At 40.5% G+C, this 24264-nt stretch overlaps 1 protein-coding gene across 2 annotated transcripts; it reads left to right on the forward strand.

Moving 5' to 3' along the window:
• The first annotated feature begins 92 nt into the window (after window positions 1-92).
• CA4 (carbonic anhydrase 4) lies at window positions 93-18779 on the forward strand. 2 transcript variants are annotated; one of them, XM_062592420.1, is made up of 8 exons: window positions 93-281; window positions 10944-10991; window positions 11763-11933; window positions 13998-14152; window positions 14839-14931; window positions 15202-15265; window positions 15734-15897; window positions 17032-18779. In XM_062592420.1, the coding sequence occupies exons 1-8, from the start codon at window positions 224-226 to the stop codon at window positions 17218-17220; spliced, it is 942 nt and encodes a 313-aa protein (XP_062448404.1). In that variant the 5' UTR covers window positions 93-223; the 3' UTR covers window positions 17221-18779. The 2 variants fall into 2 exon arrangements, with proteins under 2 accessions (XP_062448404.1, XP_062448405.1); XM_062592421.1 differs by lacking the exon at window positions 10944-10991.
• The last annotated feature ends 5485 nt before the right edge of the window (window positions 18780-24264 follow it).

Below are 24264 nucleotides of genomic sequence, written 5' to 3' on the forward strand. Positions count from 1 at the left end.
TTCCTCTTGGCATTCATTTGGGGGAAATGAATAAATTTAGGCAAATTAGGAGTAGGGTACATCTGGAGAAATTACAAAGGGGAGGAGTTCACGTTCCTGACTATGGCTTTCAGGTCTGTCCAGGGCTACTTACTCCAGTATAAAACTCAGAGCAGAAATATGATCACATACTAAGGAGTCTAATCAATTCTGGTTTCAACACTGAGCCTATTTAAAATAGATAATGGAATTGCTGTTCCTTGTCCTGCTCTCTCTGCATATTCTCAAGACTGAGGCACTAGGTAAGTCCTTGCCTGTTCCTCCTAACCCCCTGTAACAAGGTTACTCTTATTTATTATTTTTGAGTACCAGTGCATACAGTGCATTCTCTCCAGTTCTTCTGTATGGCAAATGGAGAATATGTTTTACTTATTTCTGTTTTATATCATTTGTGGAAAATTATCAAATGTAGGCTTCTTTCACGAATGTATGAGATTTTTTGATTTTTGGTTTTCAGCTTTAGAGATTCTATTTTTTTCCCTCATCTAGGAAACATTACTGGGGTTTGCTTGATCTCTATGATTATATATGTAAATTCAAAAAGCATGCAAAGCAATTTCTTTGTCTATAATGTTCTTAAGACTTCAGATAGCTTGTTTTATTTTTCTACTCATATTGCTTTGTCCTTCATGATATAAGATGAAATTCCTATGCTTGCCAACTGAGAGAAAGTACAATGTGTCTTTTGCTGCATTAGCCCAGCAGACCCATCTATTTTTACATTCTGTACCTAAGTGCACTATGCACTTACGATGACTAGATTAAATAGCAATCTATAATTAGTATTGAAAAATGTAGAAAGCTTTTTATGTTTCTATTATATCAGAAATACTATAACATTGAAAAAAATATCATTTTCTATGTAAATATCAGCAGACAGTCTCAACATTAAAAATAAACATTACAGTCCATAAGTAGTAATGAAGGGTCTATTGTTTGTACTAAAATAGAATAGACTGCATTAAGGGAAAAAAAAAAGGAGATACACAATATTATCTGATGTATCAGAGGGAAGCACTGCACCAAGAACCTATTAAAGGGACAAGGTTTTAAAGCAGGTCAAGATTCACTTGCCAAATTTAAAGTAACAGAGGTCTAAGGTGCCTACAGAGTATCTTAAGGAGCACAACAGGAATATGGGGAAAATGGGGGTGTCTCCCACATTTTATTTCTTTGTTCTTAATTAGTTCTCCATACCCGTGACTTAGTAAGTTGCCTTTTCCAGATCCATACCTTACAGTTCAAATACTTTTCCACCTCTGTAGTCTGTGTTTTACAGGTATTCTGTCTCCTAAGGCTTCTCACGTGCAGTACAGGAACATAGAAACCTAAGGAACCTTTGCTCTTCCAAAATCTACGGCAACTGTAGCTTGCTGGATATAAATTGATCACCAACTAATTAACACTCTGCTAAATTTATTGCTCTCTTACAGGATCTTAGGAGACCATTTAGAAAACCATATAGGCTTTATTAGCTTAGCATTAATAATTAGTGCTTCAACAAAAGGAAGTAATACGAGGAAAGCTTATTTTTTGTTGACCCCCCCCCCCCGCCTTTTTGCAACCGTGTTTATTTCTACTTTCTTCCCTTAGTGCAGAGGCAAACAACATTTTGCTAAAGTTAAAGACTAGATGTTTCAGGAAACCTTAAATTTTGAGTATCAGCCTTTTTGTTTTAATGTTATATTTGGAAGGTATCTGCAAAAAGAAAAGGAAGTTTTCGTTGAACTTCATCTATATCTTACTGCTTTTAAGAACTTGTTTGAGTGATATCTACTAACCAACTCATTTAACATAGCTGCACTATGGCTAATTTCGTAGTCTGGGTAGCTCCATCACACTTAAATAGTCAATGTGAATTACTTCTAATCTTTCAAGTTGCTTTCAGCACTGACCTGGTTTATTTTATTTTTATTATTTTTTTTTAATTAGTAGTCCTTAAAGGGCTTAGTAAAGGAAGCAAGCTTCATTATCCATATTCTACAGATGGGGAAACTGAGGTTGCATGCAAGTGGAACAACCCACTCACAGACCAGCCAGCTGGCTAAAGCCAAGAAGAGAAGCCATTTGTCTTGAATCCCTGTCCATCATCTCATCCACTCACCTTATGGGTCTCAGCACAGCATATTCCATTAATTGTAGTACTGATGCACCTTAGAAGGTGTGCTTGGCTCCTTCTGGAGATCAATAATCCTCAGTTACAATTATCAGACAAGCAGAAGTGAGAAAAAATGTGGATGTGGCTGGGAAGCTCCAACAGGAATATTCCAAACCTTTTGAGAAAGAATTTATGTTAATGGTAAATTCAGTGTAGAGCCATACAGCGTACAATAGTTGTAGAGGACAATTCTATGCTTCCATTTAGATGTTTTGTAGTGGGGTTACAACAAGCACCAAGTGTTTTCTGAAAAATAATTTTCTTTTAAGAGGAATGGAGGAAACCCTGGCATGTTTTAGCCTTTTTCTTTATCACAGACCAGGACTCAACCATGAGAAGACATTCTGCCACAGCCCATGTGCTGGTGCTCCAAAAGACTGATACATAATAGAATGATTCTTTTTGTTTTCTATGTGTTTACCTATGTACTTTTAAATTGCACAAACATAAAATTTACATAACTCTGCTGGTACTGACATCATCAGCATTAATTCTTGGTCTCACATTTCCTCAGGGCCATTAAAATACAGAATATACCTGATATCTCTATGAGCAGCATAAAAAGAGATTCCAGAGGAAAAGGATATAGAAGCAGTAAGATGCTTTAACTTCTGTTTCCAGTTCTAATAGCATAGTCTGCACGCATACTTACAGTAGTATTCCAAATCCATTTTGAAGTTGGCAAAAGCAGAATGAGGTTACTAAGGTACACACTGGAATGAAAAGCTGCATCTTTAGATGTTTAAGAAAGGAGAGCAAGAATTGCATTATAAGACCTAGAATACATGGTAAAAGCAGTAATGCACAGCTGCTTTAGGGGAGAAAAAAATTTGAACTGTCCTGTCTCCACCCACCTAATCCAGCACAGGAATAAATTCAACTGATAAGATATCACTGACATTATCTCAAGGTAGTTAACTTGATTATCACAGTATAGACAGACTTTTGATCTCAAATTATGATCGTTAGGCAGGCTACTTTGCTTAGGACTTCCTTCCCTTTCTTCCTGGTAATCACTCAGGTTGGCAAAATAGTTTTAAAGCCTTATCTTAGTCAGCCTATGATTATCCATGTATATCTATCCATATTGGCTTACACTTGCAGGGGGCTCATGGGTGAGAGAGAAGGATGGACACAGACTTCTTGACCAGGATGCCTGAAGATGCAGATTCTGTCATTACAGAGCACATTCACTTCTTTCACAGCTTATGATAAAGGCACACACATGTAGGGCATTGTAACAAGTTCATTCTCATTTTCTCTTTGACACAAAAATTAACTGAAAGACAAAAAAAGCACTTACGGTAGAGCAATAGACAAGACAGTGGAGACAAAGAATGGCTATTTACCTTCAGTTGGCTGTAAGAGCCTATTTCTATGCTTTTTTGAGGGGTGAGGAGGTGAAATCAGCCCAGCAGGCAAAGAAACAACATTGTGTATTACTAGAAGACTCCTGACAGGTAGTTGCAGACAGTGTTAGAGACATATATGGAATAAACTTTGAAATGTTTTTAACCTTTTGCATTTCTATAGCCAGCGAGGCATGGCATCCAGATACATCTGTATTGCACAAATAGATAAATTTTTGTCAGCAGAGAAATGCCTAGATACTCCTCATGTGAGTCTGGGTGATGTTATTCAAGAGCATGTGCTCTGTTCTGCAGTCACACCTTGCTGTAACCTCCAGTTGCTGCATTGCCTCATCCAGCTCTAGCACCTGGCCATACCCAGGTATGAGTTTGTATTGAAGTAATGACATTGCTTCAGTTTATAGATTATCTCCTTTCTCCTACAGCAAAAAGGTACCAGCATAAGAATTAGAACATCTTTTATGTGCTGCATAAAGACATAAGTTACACACTGTGACATAAGAAAACTGGAGTCACGGCTGCTCAGAGCTCTTACCTTTAGATTTTGAAAACTGGAGGCAGAAAAGCATTTTCAGAGAAAGGCGCTGCTGTGAAACATCTTTCTCTATGCTGTCCAAATAACCATCACAAATCTCCGGGTCTTGGAGGTGTGCTGCAAGGGCCAATTCCTTGGCTAGCTGGCTCCAGGCACACAGACTTTTCTCCCCTGCTCATGTTTTGCAGGAGATGCTTTGTCATTCAGGGGCACAACTTATCTAATGGCCTGTTCTTAGGTTCTCCTTCACATTTCTAGGCATGAGATCAGACATAAAAGAATGGAAAGAAAAGAGGGTAAAGTATTTTTGGTCTAATTAATTCTAAAAGACAGCAACAACAACAAAAAAGGGGATTTCTCAGATTTTTTTGACACTGCCTCTGTTGTAAAGAAAGCAAAGCAAATCACTCCACAGAAGCAAATCACCTTGTCCTAGACACCCATTTCTTGTTCAAAGCCAGCTTCCCCGCCTGGATGTGATCCTGGGCAATGTGCTCTAGGTGACCTTGCTTGAGCAGGGGGGTTGGACTAGATAATAGCCAGAAGTCCCTGCTGACCTCAACCATTCTGTAATTCTGTGATTCCTCCTTTGATACAGTGGATTTACCATGACAGTTATGACAGAGGCTACAACAGTATCGCAGATACAACTGAAGACATTCTCCTCACTCTCAGACACAAAGGAAGAACTCTGCAAATATTTATAGAACAAATGCAGAATCCTCCCAGTCTCTTTAGAGATGTGATTCGTCCTTTAGCTCATACTGTGTGACAGGCTCCAACCTCACTATACACCTGGCTTATGTACACATTTGCAAATTACAAATGCAGCGCTTAGATCTGATGTCGCTCCTTGTAATGCTTCGCTATAGTAACAAACTTTATCTTCAAGGATAATTCTATCTATCTAATGAACTGGAATGTACATGCATGCAGATGTATTACACTGTGAAAAACAGAATTTCCTAGTAAATGACAGTAGGAGAGATGAATGATCACTAATGTTTGCTTTTCCATGATTAGAGGTACACAGATCTACAGCTAAACTTTGGAACTGATTTTTACCTGTCAAAGTGGAAAGTGGTTGATCAGGATTTTCTGGGGTGTAATGCTTAAAAAATCTGCATGCATGCATGCATACATATATATATATATATATATATAAGCAGACAGACAGATACAGAAAGACAGATTCAGATTCCACTTGCTGTTAAGTTGCTTAGCCTTTTGTGCTAAAGAAAATAAGTCGTGCAAAGCAAATCAGAAACAGAACTAGCCCAACACAAACCAAAATAAAGACTACATTGCATACACAACTAGCATTGAGGTTTTTCCTGGAAAAGCAACCTTCCTTCCAGTGCAATGCTAGGGCTCACTGCGGGCTTACTTGCTGGATTTGAATCAGGTGGATGATAGAGCAGAAATGGGAGTGATGACATACGAGGCAGCCCAAGCTTGCCAGAGCGCGGCAGGGTGGCGTGAGCACGGTTGGTCGTGTGTATCAGCAAACAATGACTGTCAGAGGGGATGCAGCTGGCACGGGGTGACAGCAGAGACCTGCTGGGGCGAACAAAGGAGTCACTCAGCAAAAGAGTGAAGGGATTTTAGCTAAAGACCAACAGAGGATATTTTTACTGTCTCAATACTTCGGGCTGTTAGTAGCATAAAGATTATTCACACTTCAAGAGATTAAATATATTCAATAAAACCAGCTAACACTCAACACATGAAATTTAGAGTTCTCCAGACATGCAGAAGGACAAACACTGCTTTAGTAATGGACAGATTCAAAGGGCAGCACTCAAACAGCCTGACCAGGCCTGCCTTGCTGCCTTGAGGGGCTTCCAAATCACCATTTGGGAAGTCCAAGCAGGGCAGTAAGTGAGGAACAAATAGGACAAAGTAGATTTGGGAACTTATATGGAATTTAGGCAATCTGACCATGGTCCAAAGAGTCTAAGGGTCTTTTCCAAGGTCACACAATAGCACATTGGCGACCTGCTAAGATCCTGGCTTCAAGCCAGAAGCGCTGTGTGCCGTGGAGCCACGTCAGTGAACAGAAGAGGGAGTTCTCAGCTGAAGGAATTTTTCCCTCAAGTTTCCAAGCTGGGCTTGATAGCTAAAACAATTGAGAATATTTACAATGAAATGAAAACAATATGTAATTGTATTGTTTTGTTGCTATTCTGGTGCCAAGAAACAGCTTTGGTCAGGAAACGAGTTGTAAGTTTGACAAGGAAGAAACAGAGATAAGTGGTAGGCCTGCTTACTTGCCAGAAGAGACTCCCTAAATTTAACTGTCTTGAACTTTGTGAAGGAAGAGAAGGCCTTAAGCGCTAGTCTAAATTAAAACACTGTGAAGTCAAAGTGACACCTATTATATGATGCATCGTGACTTAAGTCAGGAATCCATAATACAATGCAAGAGTCAGATATGGTTGATAAGACGGTAATTTTAAGTCCAGATGCCCTCATATGTATACTGAATTATATTACTTCCAAGGGTGACAACAATGCAAGTATCTCTATTTAATGCCAATAAGGGAAGGAGCTTTTTGATATCTAGTATCTAATACTGTCCTGAGCAAAGTGGAGGTGCTCATAGCTTAACTCACTTGTGCCAGCAAGCTACTAACAATCATGGGAGTAAGCTCTGAAGCCCTCCAGGGCAGCTGATTTTACAACAATAGTGTGACCACTTCAGCTACAGAGGGGGAAAAGTTGCTGCATTTTTCTGAGCAGAAGCAGTGGAGAATACAAAAGCCTTGAAAAGCAAGGGCTGGACAGTAAGTACAAATAGAACTTGGCAATCCATGTGAGCTATGCTCTGTCACTGTGTGGCTTTTAAATCTTCATGTATTACGTATTGAGACTCTATAGCCTTCTCTCTCACTTCACCTCCAAAACTGCAATAAACAACAAGAATTAGAAAAATTATTTAGGTTAGATCTGAGTAAGACAATACATAAAGTAAGCATAGTTGAGTAGTCGTGAAAGATGCCAAGACAGCAACTCTTCAGAGAAGAGTTCTGCCTTTCTCACTGTTGGCAGCAAACCCAGGAGCCCTGGTGCCATGATGCCCTGTCCTGGCAGCTCCTTGGGGCAGGCATTGGTGCCCACCTGGAAGGAGAGGAGGGAGGACAGGGGCCCTCCTCCACCTCATCCCTACTCCTTCGTGCCACCTCTCTTCTGCTACACTCTATGCTCAAGTTGCCTCCAGAAGGAAGCAAGAAGGCATCCATGGAGAAGATGATCTGTCCTTCAGTTGCAACCATTATATACTGAACAACAAGAAAGTGCCAGAGCTGAGGCTGGAGCAAAAGAAGAGCAGGGTCTGAGGGACACCAGACAGGATCTGCCCAGTGCTGCCAATCTCGTGAAGAATGGAGCTTCAGAGGAAGAGGGGAAAGACTTTGACATAGAAATAGTGGAAAGGTGAAGGGCAGAGTGTCATGAGATGAGACAAAGTAGAGATGGATGAAGCAAGAACAGGAATTACAGATTATGGAGGAACTATTTGAATACTGTAAACACCAGGGAGGGAAAGGGATTGTTTAGGGTGGTTCAGTGGTATTTCTAGGAGTGATGGGATGCAGATAAGCAAGTGGAAAATGTAAGCTATCAAACAGGAAACATTTCCTGACAGTGAAGTCTAATAGACTGTGTAAAAGTCTCCTAAGGGAAGTGGCAGGAGCCACTGAGACAATTAAAACGAGACTAGACAACATACCCTAGGGTATAATCATGCTTCAGACCACGGACAACTGACTGGATAAGACAAGTATCAGTTGTTTCTTTCCTACACTTGGTTCAGGAATTAAGCCTGGCAGGGTGGAGTTGGGGGAGAGGGAGGAGAAGGACCATTTTAAATGCAAAGTCTGTATACATAGGGAGGAATCACACCTAACTGAAAAATTATTCAGATGCAGATTCTGATGGTAAGTGACGCAGAGTTTGGTGGTTTTGTTTTTTCTGGAGTGGTACCTACACAAAACATCCTATTCTCTAAAGATACATTACAAAAAAAAATCTTATTCACAATAATCATTAATTCATCGTTTGCTCAGCCATTCTACAATGTTTAATTAGTTCCTTGTTCAAGGTTTAACAGCTTTACGGGCCTTCTTTTCTTAAGAATTACTGAGTTTATATCGTGTTCTACTGCACTGATACTATTCAACTTCCTAAACCACAACTGTGATAACTATTTGATAGAAAGCCACTAATTCTTTATTAGTTAGATGCTGATTACTGAGCTTAAGTTGCATTCAAGAGGAGCAGAGCAAAATCCTCATAAGTCTTGGCTATAAAGCAATAGTACCCACCAAAGGGCTGGATTTTTTTTTCTCTTTAGCTTTTCTCCCCTGCAGGCTGAAAGATTTTTACTGTTCTCATTTGTCCATCTGCTAAGATTGGATTGAAACCTGCAATTTTATTTGCTAGAGCCTACCAGACATCTATCACCTTGTAATGACGTGTAGTCACTGTTTGAAAAGGGTTGATCTCAGACTCATCAACGAAAGGCTTCATAACCCACTCCTACTTCCCTCATCTGATACGGACACTCCGGATGAGGAACACTGACAGTGCAGTTTGGTGGTATTTGTATTTTCTCAGTGTTTCCCATGCTCTGTGTTGATTACCTGGGTTCTTTGGTCACAGTTTACAAGCTCCACAGCCTGATGCCTGATAAACAAGGCACTTGCTACATTTACCCTTCATTGTGACTCATATTGACCATGAAATTTCATTTGCACTGCAGCAACGCTTGGATGTCTAAGCCACGATCACGCACCCATTGTCTGAGGCACTATACAAACCCCGAGGAGCAGAGCTTGTCCCAAGGATGTTACAATAGACAGGCCAGAACACCTTCAGCAGCCCTCCTTTCTCACCTGGCAGCTTTCCTCTTGGGTCCATCTCACACCCAACAGCTTAAGTCTAAACCTTTGCAGGAGACTATCCTCTCACACTGCATACAGGCCATGTCCATCAAGCATTTGTGTCTGCATTCTTTTTCCCTGGAGGTTCATGCCCCTATGACTTGCAAAGAAAGTTCCCTCCAGCTCACAGCATTTTTAAAGCATTTGCTGACAACTGGGCTACAGCAGATGCCAAAAATACTTCTTCAGTTATTCAGTCATGCAAACACTGACACATATTAAAGATATGAAACATTGTGGAGATCAGCTTACCGAATATTCGCTAGGCATTATTGATTAACGTGTTGATAAAGGTGCTTGGTGCCATTCTGCGCTTGGTACTTCCATCCCATTGTTTCGGAGCAGAGAGGATAAACCTGGGAGGTCCAGCCACCACTGAATACATGCGGTCCTGTGCAAAACATAGCCACTAGTATTAGAAATTGCAGGTTCTAAAGCTAAGTTTTGCAAGTGTTTAATAGGGTGTCAAAAAATAAAATTTTCTCAAAACCAATTTTTGGGAGACTTAATACAAAATGTGATGGAACAACAATGTAGAAATTGCTTCAGTTTTTACAACACGGATGTACAATGTTCTTTGTTCAGTTTTCTTCACAGTATTACTAAATATTTACTGAACTAGCAAGTGAATCAACTTTATTTATCCATCATAAATTAAAATTTTGTGAGGAACAGAGATGAACAAAAGCACTACCTTTTTTTTTCAAAAAGATTAAATTCATTACCACATGTTCATCCACCTCCCCCCTTTGTTATTCTAATTAGCCTCATTTTATATCAAGGTTCTATTCAGGAATTTTTCTAAATGCTTAATAGATGGTATTGCTGTGTTACTGACGAGGAGATTAGGTGTTAAAAACACCCTTAGCAGAAGTGTTATAAAAGGTCACAAATTACGTTAATAAGTAATCTAATAACATGCAGGACTCCATTACAGTCTCTGAAAATTGATAAGCCATTTATTGCAATGCCTAAGCCTAGACAAACAAACTATAATATTGATCGGGATTATATTTTCAGTAAGTTACCATGCCCAGAGGCTTTGTGTTCTTATTGATCACTGGTTGAGTAGGCCAAAAGAGCTATTCCTTGTTAAACTCTGTTTCAGCTTTATTACTGTCATAAAACTATCCTTGAAATATGCTGCTATAAACAAGATAGTGGTTGCTTGCCTGCATGGATGAACACATAGTTAAATTGAGTCAGCTCTCTTCCTGAATTTCACATTTCCTCTGAACTGAAAAAGCCAGATTAAGATATTCTAATAAAAAATTCTCCACCTCTGTGTGTGGAATCTCAGCTGAATTATAATGAGGATTTTTCATGTCTTATGGAAAACTAAATTTATCATTTCCTAAAACTCCTTATTGCACCATATAGTCTGTAGTGGTTCCTGAAACAAAATACGGTAAGACTTTTTGCATAAGTGATTTTCCAAGAAATTAAAGAATGGTAATTACAGAACTGATAAAAAGAAATATCCTTTAACATTTCACGTATTCAGAGTGTGGAACCGCTGCCTCAAGAAGTTGCTGAAGCCAAGAGTTCAAAAATAAATTTTTTAGAATTGCAACCCCCCCCCCCCAAGAGTGTAGTATTTCATGCTAGACAGTTTTTTGGGGGGAATATTAATAGGAATATTAATAAACAGATTCATTAAGACTGGGAAGAGCTCTAAAGAGAAGACAGAGCTGCCTACTGCAGGGTAGAAAATATTAGAAATGATTGCCTGCTCTATACTGCTAGGAAATCTTTAGCAATAAGCTCTCTTTACAACAGAAGAACTCACTTCTTACCAGCCACCATTGCTTACCTATTAAAGCAATTTGTACAATTTCTCTTTCATCTACTTTCGTGTGTCTGATCCGTTGCATTTTGTTGTTTGTTTGCATGTGGAGGCCACTGGTGCTATCAGTCACAGAAGTACGAACTGCCAAACTGTGAAGGTACTGCTAAACAATTTATTTCTCTAATCACGTCAGTGTTTGGACTCTTCTGTTTTCCAGAGGGCCTCTTCATAAAAATAATGCAAAAATTCTCACCACCTTTCAACAATGCATGACCATGCTATGTGTAAACGCAAGTGAGAAACAGGACACCTGAAGAAGGGGATAAAGACATTTTGAAGATGCCTATTTTTTTCCTAACTAGTCATTGTATTTCAATCAAGACTGATGCTACAAATATAAAAATAACTTCATCTCAGCAACTTGGGTACAGTCAGCTATTTAAATACTAATGAAGAATATAGGTTTATTCTAATGAAGAATAGGTTTATATTTTACCTACGGCTGCACCTCTGTTTTACTTCCACAGGAGCAGCATCTTGGCCTGCTCCCTTGCTCCTCACTGCGTCCAGCCCAGCCACCCTGGAAGCCCACTGTGCTGGATTCAGGCTTTTCTCCCCGAGTACCACTCTTCTTTTTTTGCTACAGTTGATGGTCAGCCAGTCAATCTTGGCAAGAGTTCACTTTCTATTTTACAGCTATTTGCATGTACATCTTTTCCTATTAAACTTAACAGAATGTTCTTGCTGCACATTAATATTTTTAAAATGAAACAAAAAATGGAATGCCAAGAAATTTCCTTTACTTAATTCCACCATACAAAAACCTCTCCTTCAAAAATGGCTCGAATTTCTAAAGCAAGAACATATTGACAGTTAGGGTGTTTTGGCTTTATATACAGTTTAAAACATATTTTTCTCCCTTAAATAGATCCTCGAAAATGGCATTCAGTAAACATCACCTGCAAAGGAAACAAACAGTCACCTATCAATATTATCACCAAAAATGTAATTTATGACTACAGCCTGAAGCCACTGAATTTTGAGGGATACAGTGTCAAGGGGTCTTCAAAATGGAACCTAGAAAACAATGGACATACAGGTAGGTACTGTCAAAAGTGCTACCATGGTGTTTATTTGTGGAAATTACCTAATTTTTGGATCTTGAACTTGTTCCTTGAGCTTCCCAGCAAGAATTGGTTCTGGCACGTGCAGAAGCAGAGCTCTAGATGTCTAGGGAAGCTCTGCAGCAAACAGCAGCCTCCGAGCTGGCGTAGCACGAGCCTGGGGGGTCGCAGGGCTGTAGCGAGTCTGCCGAGCGCTTCATTGCTGAGCTTGCGCTTCCTTCACAAAGTCTGGGGAGCAGCATCAGGAATGATGCTTCAATGACGCTATGCTATGCTATGCTAAATTACTTTTAACTTCACAAAGATTCATTGTAACTCTTTTTTAATTAACTATTGGCATTCTAAAAATGCCAGATGTGCTGTTGTGACTGCCAGATCCCTGAAACTTGAAGTTGCAAACGTCAAATATTTTCCTGAATTAAAATGTAAAGATAAGTAGGTAGACAGGTAGGTAGATTTTTACCGCTGGAGAGAATAATACAATTCTAATTTAAAACATCAGTATTATGTGTATATTTTGATTTTTCACTAATATACAGGTTAATGACTTTCCAGTTACAGAAGGATACTCTAGAAGCTCCATATTACAGTTGCTGCTCACAGAAATATCTTTTATGTGAAAATTAATATTCATGAAGGTTGGTCAGATTTCTCATCTTCCCCAGACATGTGAAAGGATTAGGGTTTTTGTCTGGGCTTTTTAAGCGTCTTTTTTTCTGGAGGCAACCAGTTCCTGTGGTACAACGAGAACAATGCTGGAACTGTTATTGTTATATTACAGCAGCAATTAGAAGCGCTCCAGGAGATTAGAATATCATTGTATTAGGTGATGTGCAGGCAGTAAAGGTCAGTGTCCCAAAGGTTTTTCAATCCGAATACGTAAAACCAAAGATACATTACTAATCCATTTTTCAGACTTGAAAAAACATAAAAAGACAAAGTTATTAAAATGACTCACACAAGTTCCATGTTCGTCTGAAATTTGGAACTAAAATTAAGTCTCTGGGGCTTCAATCCAGCACTTAAAACAATCTTTTCAATGAAAACAGATATTGTGCTTAATGTAGAAATCTTAATTATTCCATTTTTTAAATATATTCTAAATGCTTCAAACACAGGAAGCGAACATAAGTTATAACTAGAAAAATATCTTCTTTTGGAAGATTCTGTTTTGCTGTTAACAATCAATTATCACATTATATAGATATAATAACTTAACCCCTTAGCTCACAGTTTGGACTAACTAAGCGCGTCTGTGCAAAATAATTATTACATTGCACTCAATAGGAGACAAAAATGATGCCTAAAACCAAATAACCTGTTAACAAGTTTACTTTCAAGACTGCATTCACATGTTTTGGTGGTGGGTGTTCTCCTAGAGGAAAGAGGAAGGAATACTGGACCTTCTGCCTGGCGCAGCAGCTCTGCCTTGGGGGCTGTAAAAGCAGCAAACACTCCTGACCGCTCTCAGCACAGTCAAGGAAGGATTGCCTGTTAACCTCTTTCCTTCAAAACGTAGCCGATGATGCTACAAAAGATAAACAAAGGGATATCATAAAAGCCTATTTAAACCCTCCCCCCCACCAGGAACAAGCCATACGAGTACTCTGCCCTTTTCCACCGTTCTACAGAAAGAAACAAATATCATCAAATGCACTTTACAGCTCCAACCGAAGTCAAGCAAGTGAGGCCGTGAGTCACTCCAGCTCACCAAACAAATCCAGGGTGCAAACAGGAATGGCTGGATGCTCCCAGTGCCCTGCCCTAGGCAGAGGATGCATATTGCTGCAAAGTGGGCAGGGAGATTGCTCATCTCAAATTAATCTCAACAAGCATTTTGTGAGAGGTCAAATTCTCCAGCGCTGAACTGATGGAACATTTGGCATGAAAAACTGAACCACAATTTTGGAATAATTTTTAATCTAAAGAACATACATCTCTAGTCTCCAGTAACATTAATATACAATTTAACTATTTTATATATATATATGTATTTATATATTTATATATTTATTTAACTAGTTACTCGCTTTCTCCAGTTAAAGCAACATTTAGCACATCTCCTAAAATTGGAGGCGGAGGTCTGAGAAGAAAATACAAGGCCATCGAACTTCATTTTCACTGGGGAGTCCAAGCCATCCACTACCTGCCTGGGTCGGAGCACAGCATTGATGGGGAAAAAACAGCTATGGAGGTAGGTGGATAGGTGGTGCCTATGGGGTACAGCTAGCAGCAAGCAATGCTAACTTTTTATGGTACTACTGCATGAAAACCACTGGCCAGTTCCCTTATAAAACTGCAGTAGCGGAAATGAGGAACTGTAGATGCATTGCTTGCTGTCACATCACAGGAAATAAACCCTGTGAGTTTCACATAGCAAAGGCACAGGAGATGCAACAAATCTGGGCTTGTTTAACCTTTAGGCAGAGAAATATTTCCAAGTCTGTTCACTCCAATTACCCTCTCACACTGCTTGTTCGAACACTTCTTACAACTATAAAGTGAGTATGCAATGGAAAAAAAAGTCTCTTCAAGGCAAGGCAAGTCGCTTGTGCCGAAGTAAAAAGCAACAGCAACATTGTAGACGCTGAAAATTGAGGGTAGCAGCAACACACAGAGCACATCAATTTTACTTAGGTGGTGGGGAGATGTATGGAATGAAGCTGCTCTAGATGAGGGAATTTTCGAATTATAGTCTATTTGTTTCACAGATCTTGTCTCAGATCATGGGCCCTGAGCTGTTTTTTCCCTGGCCTGAGAGCAAAAAAGCAGCCCTGTTTGCACCGCAGCGCAGGCACAGAGCAGCAGCCAGGCTATAGCTGTATCAACTAACTGTACAGAAAAGGAGCAAATAATTGGCCTTGAACTGTTCTGTTGCAGCTTCATATTGTCCACATAAGAGAAGATCTTTCAGATCTAACAGAAGCAAAGAAAAATGAGGATGGTGTGGCTGTATTAGCATTCTTTATAAAGGTAAGTAGCCAAATTTTTAATTGCTGTCTCAAACCTGCACGTACCAGCAATTTGGCTCGGGGTTGGACTGTGTCTACATTACAATAGTCCAAAACTTGAACCCCCCTGACTTTTACAGGTGTGCAATCCCAGCACGTAGTTACTTAACACTTTACTATATTTTGCTTGCTATTTTCTATTAACTTTGTGGTTTATTTCTGTTTTATTCACTATTAAAGTAACCAGTTTTTGGGAAATGCATGTTTTGGAATCAAAATATTTCCATTTCAGGTTGGAGACGAAAATAAAAATTATGCAACTCTAATAAATGAATTAGACAATATTAAATACAAAGGTAAGACATCTGGATTGCTCAAAGAGCAACATATATTTATTTTGAGCACATATGCTGCAAGGTAGTTCTATTTTAGTTAAGATTGTTACTTGAGACTCAGAGCCCAAGGATAAAGATTAGTTCAGGAACTCAGGGTATCACAGGCAGGAGAAAAATCTGGTTTTCCAAATTTCCCAGTAAAGCTCTAAGCACCAAAATGGGTATTTCTGCTTCTGCAGGAGGAAACAAAGTGAGAAAAAAAATGCAGATTTTTAACACAAGAGGTGTGCATAATTTGTGCTCTGTGGGCTCCTCAAACTGGCAGTCAGTGACTTTTCAGGCAACGCAGCATGGTTGTTGCAGCCCAGAGAAGCATGCCTGGGTCTGAGACTTTGGGTAGCCTTTAGCAGCAGCTACATGTGAAGACAAACATGAACAATCCTGCTCACTGTGCCTGTTAAAAGCCATGTTTCTGCGCTGTTTGCCCAGGGGAAATAGGACAGATGGACCCTTTGCCACTGGACTCTCTTATCCCACATGAAGAAGATCTGGCAAAATATTACCGGTATACGGGGTCCCTCACCACCCCGGACTGCCACGAGGATGTCATCTGGACTGTGTTTGAGAAGCCAGTGGCGCTCAGCCTTGCTCAGGTACCTTGCAGAGAGTATCCTGAAAGGTTGGCTTATGGTTATCTTGCCCCTTCTGACTGCCTGTTCACTCCCGTGATTTAATACGGAATTGTTTGCCTCCTCACTGCTCTGTTGCGTGAGCCTAATTACAAAAAAAAAAAAAAAAAAAAAAAAAAAAAAGACACTGTTTGGAGAAACGTATGTTTCCCAACATGCTTAGACTTCAGTGTAAGCCTATGCAGAGTCATGAGTACCAGTTTTGACAACATTGCTTTATAGCCCTATTACATCTTCCCACAAAAAAAGCAGCAGGAAAGTGGAAGGACGGGGGAACGACAAGGTGAAAAGAAAGCCAGATCAAATCACAACTAAATTGTAGTTCAATGTTTCATCCATCCACAGCATTTCTACTACTGCCATCTGCTCGCCCTTGAATTCCACTGCTTTTCTCCTGCTCTCGTACTAGAACGGAACACTTAAGAGTCAAAAGTTGGGTCTGTCAGTTTTAGGCAACCCATTTTTGCCCTACGACGAAGGCCAGGACACTGAGCCATGACTACCTATAAAATGCAGAGCATTCTACAGCACATGATAAAGAACTGAAACGTCCTGGAGTGGAGTCTTCGTAACACCATCCACTAGCACAGTCTGGGCAACAGCCAGCATCTCTATTTTTGTTCCTTATTGCAGTACACTCACAGTCAATTTAGTTACAGGGCAGTGCTCAAATACGTGCCATTGAGCATAGCAGAGAAAACAAGGCACTGAGCTGCTGCCTGCTGCGGGCCAGCTTCTTGCTGCAAGAAGTCAGAAATCTGGAGCTAGGAAAGAGAAGAGGCACATAAGCCTAGCCCCTGACTGTGCCACTGTGATGTGACACACAAGGACAGGACTAAATGCATTAAGACAACTGGTCTAGCCAGGTCCTTGAGCAGGACAAAAGCCTGTGACTCACACAGAAAGGAAGTCTAAATGACTTCTGAGGCTAAAGGAAGGCATCGGCTGTTGACCTCTGACAGTAGCCTCCATCACAAAGTTTCCTGCAACGTGTAACGCACAACAATGCCACAGAGTGAGGCATGGCAGATTAAAAATGTCACAATTTCCAGTGTTTCACAGGAAAAGAATGTAACACTATTTTCTAAATGTCTACAGGTTTCTCAGTTCTCAACGGTTCACTTTGGTGGCAAGAACTCAACACACATGGCTGAAAATTTCCGGCCTGTTCAGCTTCTGAATGACCGACGGGTGTACTGGTCTGGGGCCAGCCCCCTGCTGCCTCCTGCTAAGGTTTTAATGTTGGTCCCAATCCTGACATATGTCCTGAGTTTTCTCTTTCAATGAGGACTTCTCACCTCATTCAATGTTCTGGGGTTTTTAGAGGGTTTTTTTTTTGTTGTTGTTGTTCTGGTTGTTTTTTGTATCAAGTATTCTATCTGCCAATTCATGAATTATATCTGAATACAGAATTTAACATTTTTATCCTCCAGACACTAACCACCTAAAAATTTTTAAAGGACTTCTGTTGCTGCTCTTATGTAAAATAAAACCCATTGCACTAAATTACAAGGATCATAAGGAACTGTAAGATGTAAGTGTGAAGATTTTAATTAAAAAAATACTTACAGAACATTAAAGATGGAATAACTGGAATTCTGTAGTTTTAGTACAACCTTGGAGGGCTGCTGAACGAGCTATGCAGAGGACCTATAGGAGGAATTTGTTCTTGAGCGCCTAAGAAGGGTCTTGTTTGTTACAAGTTTACATTCAGCACTGCAAATCAGGAACATTGAACTGTCTGGAATAATTCACATCACCCCTACATTTGCCAGCATGAAGGTACAAATGCTCACGCACAAACGAGCAACATCTGGGTCTTCCCATCTAGTGAAGGATACATGGCAAATTTCATCTGTATTCATACATTTTTTTTCCCTTCTTCCTTCAGTACATCTAAATTAATTTGTAGATATTGGATTCCTTACAGGTAAACTACTAATTTTGGATTCCAGGTCAATAGGTTTCACTGCTGAGACTATTTATTCAACCTAGTACAGCTTCCTGCTCCAGAATGCCCACAGCTGATACGATGTGCTAGAGAGAAAAAGGGGAGCTCAGCCACATGTGCTAATTGCACATCTATGGAAATTCCCCCTCTTTAGAGGATTGCCTTTGAAGCATGAGACTTTGATGATCCTATATAATTTTAATTTGCATAATAAAATAGGACAGCTCAAGAAATGGCTCTTTCCAGCATCACATCTTAGAAACTTTTAAATTTCAGTTTAGAAATATTTGAACATTTCCATATGTTGGTTTTTTGTATAATAACTTGCCTGTAGAATATTCACATATGGTTAAGATCTGTATTTTTTCCAAGAAGACTTTAATTTGAACTGATTTCTTCAGACCTTATCCAATTACTAATAGGAAAGCTCAATATATTGAGAAATGGGATTTCCATACAGTATTCCAGTTCTCCCTCTGAAGATGAACGTAGCTGACCATTTCCTTCAGCTAAGGCCATATAACTTGCTGCTGCTCCATTAAGAATTCTAGATTTTGGCCATGCCAAAAATAAAATTTTCTACTAGCAAAATGATACTTTTTGCCTTAGGACAACATTTGCAGAGATACATGATAGCTACATGGTCATTTTTCAGGAAAATCACACAAGCATTACTAAACACAGCTCACCAAAGGAGAAAAAGCAGGATGAAAACTTATGTTTGTATATAACAATCAATAATGTACGCTTAAAAACCATGTGGGAAAGCAAATTCACCCTTTTATATTTAAAGGAATAGTTAGGACTTTAACTCTACTTTTAGATAATTAAAAAACTTTTGAGAAGCAAATATAAATGGAAAATTAAAGCTGAACAGAGACCTACTATATTTTCATTGCCTTGAGTTTTTATTTCTTTGTTTTTCCTGAAGAAGAATACAACAAGCACTAAGAAAGGGAAAGTGACATCTTTTTTCCAGTTTCTTCACAAACTTTCCCATTGGCTTTGCTTTTCCTGGGGGCAGTGGAAGCTCTGGAGGGAGTTACACGACATTTGGACATTCCTGATATCGACAGGCTTCTCGATCTTTCAGTTCATGTGAGTGGTGAGTGGTCACAGGCTGATCTGCACACAGAGAAGTGCTTGAAATACAGTACTATTTCTTACCATGGGGAAGAAGAGTGCCATTGACTTACCCAGGATAGCTTTATCTCAGCACAAATGCTCAGCTGTTTGGCTAGCCAGGATATTTGCCTATTCATCTCTCTGCAGAGCATCTCTAGACCATCTTTTTCCCTTATCTATTTCCATATTTCCCTCACCTTCCTTAATATCCCATAGGCAGAGAAAGCACTGAGAAAATAAGAAGAGAAAGCCTTTGTTTTAAGGCTGTTTTTCAAGATGTCATAAACAGACATATTCCGACAGGCTCACATTTCACTGCTCTTCCAAGATTTATGAGTAGCATCGTAAACAGCCCAGCGGCGCGCGCCCCCGCAGAACGGGGAGCTCCCGTTTCTACGCACGGCAGCGCGAGCTCCTCCGGCCGCTGCCGCTGCGCACACGGCCTGTTCATCAACCAAGACTGGCATCTTCGGAGCGCGTGCATCAGAGCTCGCCACGGCTCGTCGCTCAGATTATTTACAGAACTCATGAAATGATTCCCATTTCATTGGCAGCTCTCTTAAGGGTGATCAGAGCAAATAAAGAACAAAAAATCTGGGTCAGTTGCCATTTATTGTTAATCTCTTCCCGGGCAAGTTTGCACCGTGCTGGGCCTCAGTCTACCCTGTGGAAAAAAAGAAGCACTTACAGAAATTAATTACTATGGGGAAGATCTTATTCCCTCTGAAAAATTTTAAAATATGGCTAAGAGGGAAAAAAGAAATCTGCTGAAGCATGATTAGTATAGTTCTCTCTAAGCACTCTGCTGCATATACCTCAGCATGAATAAGCTCTAAAGAGACAAGTATGACTAATTTTGCCTGAGAAGCTGAATTTTATGCCAATTTTATGAGAAAAGTGAAATGTAGGGTTTTTTTTTAATAATCTAACTGCAATTCTGTCTCCAAATAATAATAATAATAATAATAATAATAATAATAATAATAATAATAATAATAAAAAAATCTCTAGGTACCTGCAGCAGTTCTTTGCAGCTATGGAACATGAAAACACTGTAGAATTCCTCTTGAAAGACCATTTCTGCAGAATTAACACCAAAGGAAATATTTGCTTAAGCTAACCCAGCCTATAACAGTGCTGAAATTCATCCTCAGTTTTTTCGGGCTCCTGTATCTCCAAAACCAGTCTTCTGACTGAATCTCATTATTAATTTTTGCTCAAGTAATCAAGTAAGGAACAACTAGTTCCCATTGCAGGATCATTCTGCCTCTGAAATAGAAAGAATAGCTATAACACTATTCTATTTAATTCGAAAGATTAAATAGCTGATAAGGTGATCCACTGTTTATAGTGTCTTTTATAGTTTTTTTTTTTTAAGACCTCTGATCCATGACTTCTGTGATGCAAAAAGATCTTGCTCATCTTGTGCTCTAAGAAAAAATTTTAACTAAATATCTTCAGTTTGGCATATGCAAAGAATACGGCTTGATCAGTGTGCAGCACCAGGTCTCAAGCAACAGGCAGATTCAGCATTTATTTATTGAGAGCAAACTCGGCAATGTCCTTTCCCCTGCTAGAGGAAGGGGTGGGGGGGGGGGTTGGGTTTTTTTTGTTGTTTTTTTTTTCCACGTCTCTTGTGTGAGCCACATAGCTGTAGTCTATCAGATTGCTGTTTCACAGAGGTTAGAGCATTGTCGCTCTGCCCGCTCCCATTTCCACGACGCAGAGTTTCAGGCCCCTCTGAGTGAGGGCTCAGGGCAGCCCCGCACCCAGGCGCTTCGCACGTTAACGCTAACTCATCTCCGCTGTCGCCGCCGCGCGCGAGGACAGCGGCCCGTAGGATACCTAAAACACACGAAGCTCTGGAGGTTAAAGCCGACCTGTGACTCTCATCCGACTCCAGCCTGGGAGTGGCGACAGGGCGCCAGCCGGCGCTCCGGCCCGCGTTTCTGCGCCCCTTTGCAGCCAGCCACGGCCTGCCCTGGTGCTGAATGTACCCAGCTACAGGCCTAGTGTCTGGGCAGTATAATCAACAGAAACCTACAGCCAAAGCTGTTAAAAAAAAAAAAAAAAAAAATCAATGTAAAAGAACTAAAGGTAAAAGGAAGGCTTGAAGTAGGACACCTGGTTTTTCTTTGTGAGGAATAGTTATGGAAAAGTAATTTGCTAGCTTCAGGCACAGATTTCCAAGGATTGTATCGCCACAACATTGAGCATGAAGCTCCTTACACTGCAGAGACGACAGGAATTTATAGCAACTCCTACCCAACCAACCGGCAAGCTGCAATATTACAGGAAAGGGCTGGGAAAGGAAAGGAGGTATTTAGAAAGATCCAGAAAGAACATTATTTTTCCACTTAAAGAACAATTATCACAGAATTTTACTAACACATTGCACATATGTTGGAAACAGAGTTGAAGACCGCGTAGCTTTCGTGCCTGAAAGTGGAACACAACAGAAAACTAAACAGCACTGGAAGCTATAATTCACTGGAGAAGTATGTTTTACATTAAAAAAAAAAAAAAAAAGAAAAAAAGAAAAAAGGAAAGAAAAGAAAGAAGCGGTCGTCAAGCAGGGGCTCTGTCAGACGGAGCTAAGTTCAGAGCTAAGAACTGACGGTGCTCAGAAGTGCGAAGCGCACCGCCCAAGCCGCCTAGGTGGCTGTCGCAAGACGAGCAGCGGCGTCGCTTGCAGCAGCCCCGTCCTCCCCAGGGCAGCGCGCGCAGCTCGTCCGCGCGGGCCAGCGGCGTCCTGGCCGCTGACACCTGAACCAGGGAGCAAGGGGCTCCCTGGCCTCCAGGGGATCCTCCCCACTTATAAAAATATAGCAAACTGAGGAGATACTGCTGTTACATACTGCAACTAGAAAGCACACATTTTCCAGTTTTAGATCAGACCTTGATCTGAGGGCAAGAACTTGGAGACCTGAATTAGCAGATCTGCCATAATAAAACAGGCCCAGCTCAACTCCCTCCGCAGTTACCTGAAAGTCTGCAAGACGCACGCACACTCTTAGTGGGGTGGGTTTTCAGCAGCGCGCTCATGCACGCTTTACAGCAAACGCGTTCGCATTCTCCACAACAACTTTTCACAAAATCGTCAGCTCTGTCCTGCACTCACCTTCTCCCTGTCAATGAGCACGGGCTCAAAATACACTGTCTTGAGAACTGAATTCATTTTCCATGACTGCTGGGAAAGAATGGAAAAGTTTTCTTTCTTTCTTTCTTTCTTTTTCTCTCCCATCCAGATGTGGGCTGCACAAAAAGGACAGTCTTTGCCAACATATCTAGCAGTTTTGCTGTTAAGCAGATGTCATATAGCAGATCCACGTAAAATACGCCTCCGTTTACCCATAGTCAAAAACGTGCAGTCCAAATTTCCAAAAATGGATACAAAGAAATTTAACTAACCTCACTGCTGGTTCTGAGGTTTCATAAATATATTCGTACCAGCGCCAGTGTAAATCATCTCTGGTAGAGATATGGGGAGGACCATTTTCCACCAGCACACTTTGAGAAGGAGACACCACTCCGCTTGAGACTGTATTACACTTAGAGAGATAAGGTCCTTCGCAATACAGTTAGGCATATAGTGATCATTTTCTAAAGAAACCACTTAGAACTACATTTTACATGGGATTTCGAGAAATTTCAACAATAGAGAAACAAACGCTGTGATAGCTCTGTGGAGCCTGAGTAGGCTGTGGAAAATGTTTCAGGTAGCAACAAACATTAAAAAGGAAGTGTAAGGTTTACCAGTAAGTTAACGTGCATTTCTGGAAAAGTCAAAAAACCCTCTAGTTGTGGCACAGTAGATACACGTATGTGCTCCTCTGGAACCTCAGCTTGAGGCTCTCAAGACCCTTGTGCACGTCGGGACATTCAGACTCGCACCCTCGCTGCCAGCAACCCCTCCGGCAGGTGCACCCGGAGCTTCACGTCACGGGCGTGGAGGGCAGTTGGGCACTGTGGGGCAGCATCAAATGCAGAAACAGTACAAGAAGGATCCCAGAAACACCCAGTTCTTCCGTGTTTTTCACCTGTTGACCCATCAGTGCTTTACAAAGCGGGAACAACCGTTATCTCTATGTAGGAAGGTGAGCACGCGCACCCGAGGGAGCTGCAAGCTCGCCAGGCAGCCGGGGCCAACGTGGGGACAGGGCTCCCTTCCCGTCTGCGGGGCAGCACCCACCCGGGTGGCTGCGTGCTTTATCTCAGCTCTGCTTCCCCGTCCGTAACCCCGTGTGATCCCATGCAGGAGTGACTCACTGCTTCGCCGTTTCGGAGGCAGCAGGAGCACCGCTGCCTTCCTGGCAGCTCTGCTGCGGCCTCACAGCTCAAAAGGCGGACAGAAAGAGAGAGGAATCCCCCCAAAAGTGTTTCCCTTCTTCATGCCCTCCAAAGTCCTGCTGAACACAGACACCTCTCACCTCAGCCGGCTGCCTGGGAAGAGAACATGAGAAGTTTTCATTACGGAGTTTAAATGTATTTCCTAAAAGCAAACCCCACTACCTATTTTTTTCTTTTATTGAACACCAATTTGGGATTTGTAGCGCTCTAAATAAATCCATATATACACCATAAAACCTAATTATAATTAGTCAGACAAGTAAAATTATGAGTGTAATTAACCACAGCAATTAATTGAAATGCCTTTGGGACATAATTTCCCTTCTTGCAGTTGAACACACTTTGCATTTAAAGTTATAATATAAAAGGTATAAGATTTTCAGAGATCATAATAAATTCATGTTGTTTTATTACCTTTTACCTATTAAAACCTTCTGTAATGACTTAGATATCCAGCACTCAAATGCAGTTCTGATTAAAAAAAAAAAAAAAAAAAAAAGAAAAAAAAAACAACAAAACCCCCAAAACCTGACACTATTTTCTTACCAATGGTTTTGGTTTCCTTACAGCCTAACTCCAGCTAGCTAAACTTTTCCACTTCATTTATTTTTATTTTATTAAGAAAACCTCACAAAAATATATTAGTTTCCATCTACTGAAATTACCTTCATCATGACAATACCCAAACACTTCCCATGTTGCTAAAACCTCGTTGTTCCCAGCACGTAGGAGAAATATCTTGATTGATCAGTTTACAGATACGCATGATTATGAAAAACTTATGAGGAAGGAAGGAAGGTATAAGTCTTACCTTTGCTGATTGTGCCGATGTTAAGATTAAGCCCTAAATAAATCATAGGCATTTTCTATCAAGAATGTTATAGCTTTGCAAACCTAGAATCGTT

The sequence above is a fragment of the Rhea pennata genome, chromosome 20 (assembly GCF_028389875.1).
Source record: "Rhea pennata isolate bPtePen1 chromosome 20, bPtePen1.pri, whole genome shotgun sequence".
NCBI lineage: Eukaryota > Metazoa > Chordata > Aves > Rheiformes > Rheidae > Rhea > Rhea pennata.

Excerpts from the sequence above, each read along its gene's own strand:
- CA4 (XM_062592420.1), top strand. The coding sequence starts at position 224 with ATGGAATTGCTGTTCCTTGTCCTGCTCTCTCTGCATATTCTCAAGACT. Across the intron at positions 10,992-11,762 it reads CGAACTGCCAAACTGTGAAG|ATCCTCGAAAATGGCATTCA; the intron begins GTACTGCTAAAC and ends TCCCTTAAATAG. Across the intron at positions 14,932-15,201 it reads TATTAGCATTCTTTATAAAG|GTTGGAGACGAAAATAAAAA; the intron begins GTAAGTAGCCAA and ends TTTCCATTTCAG.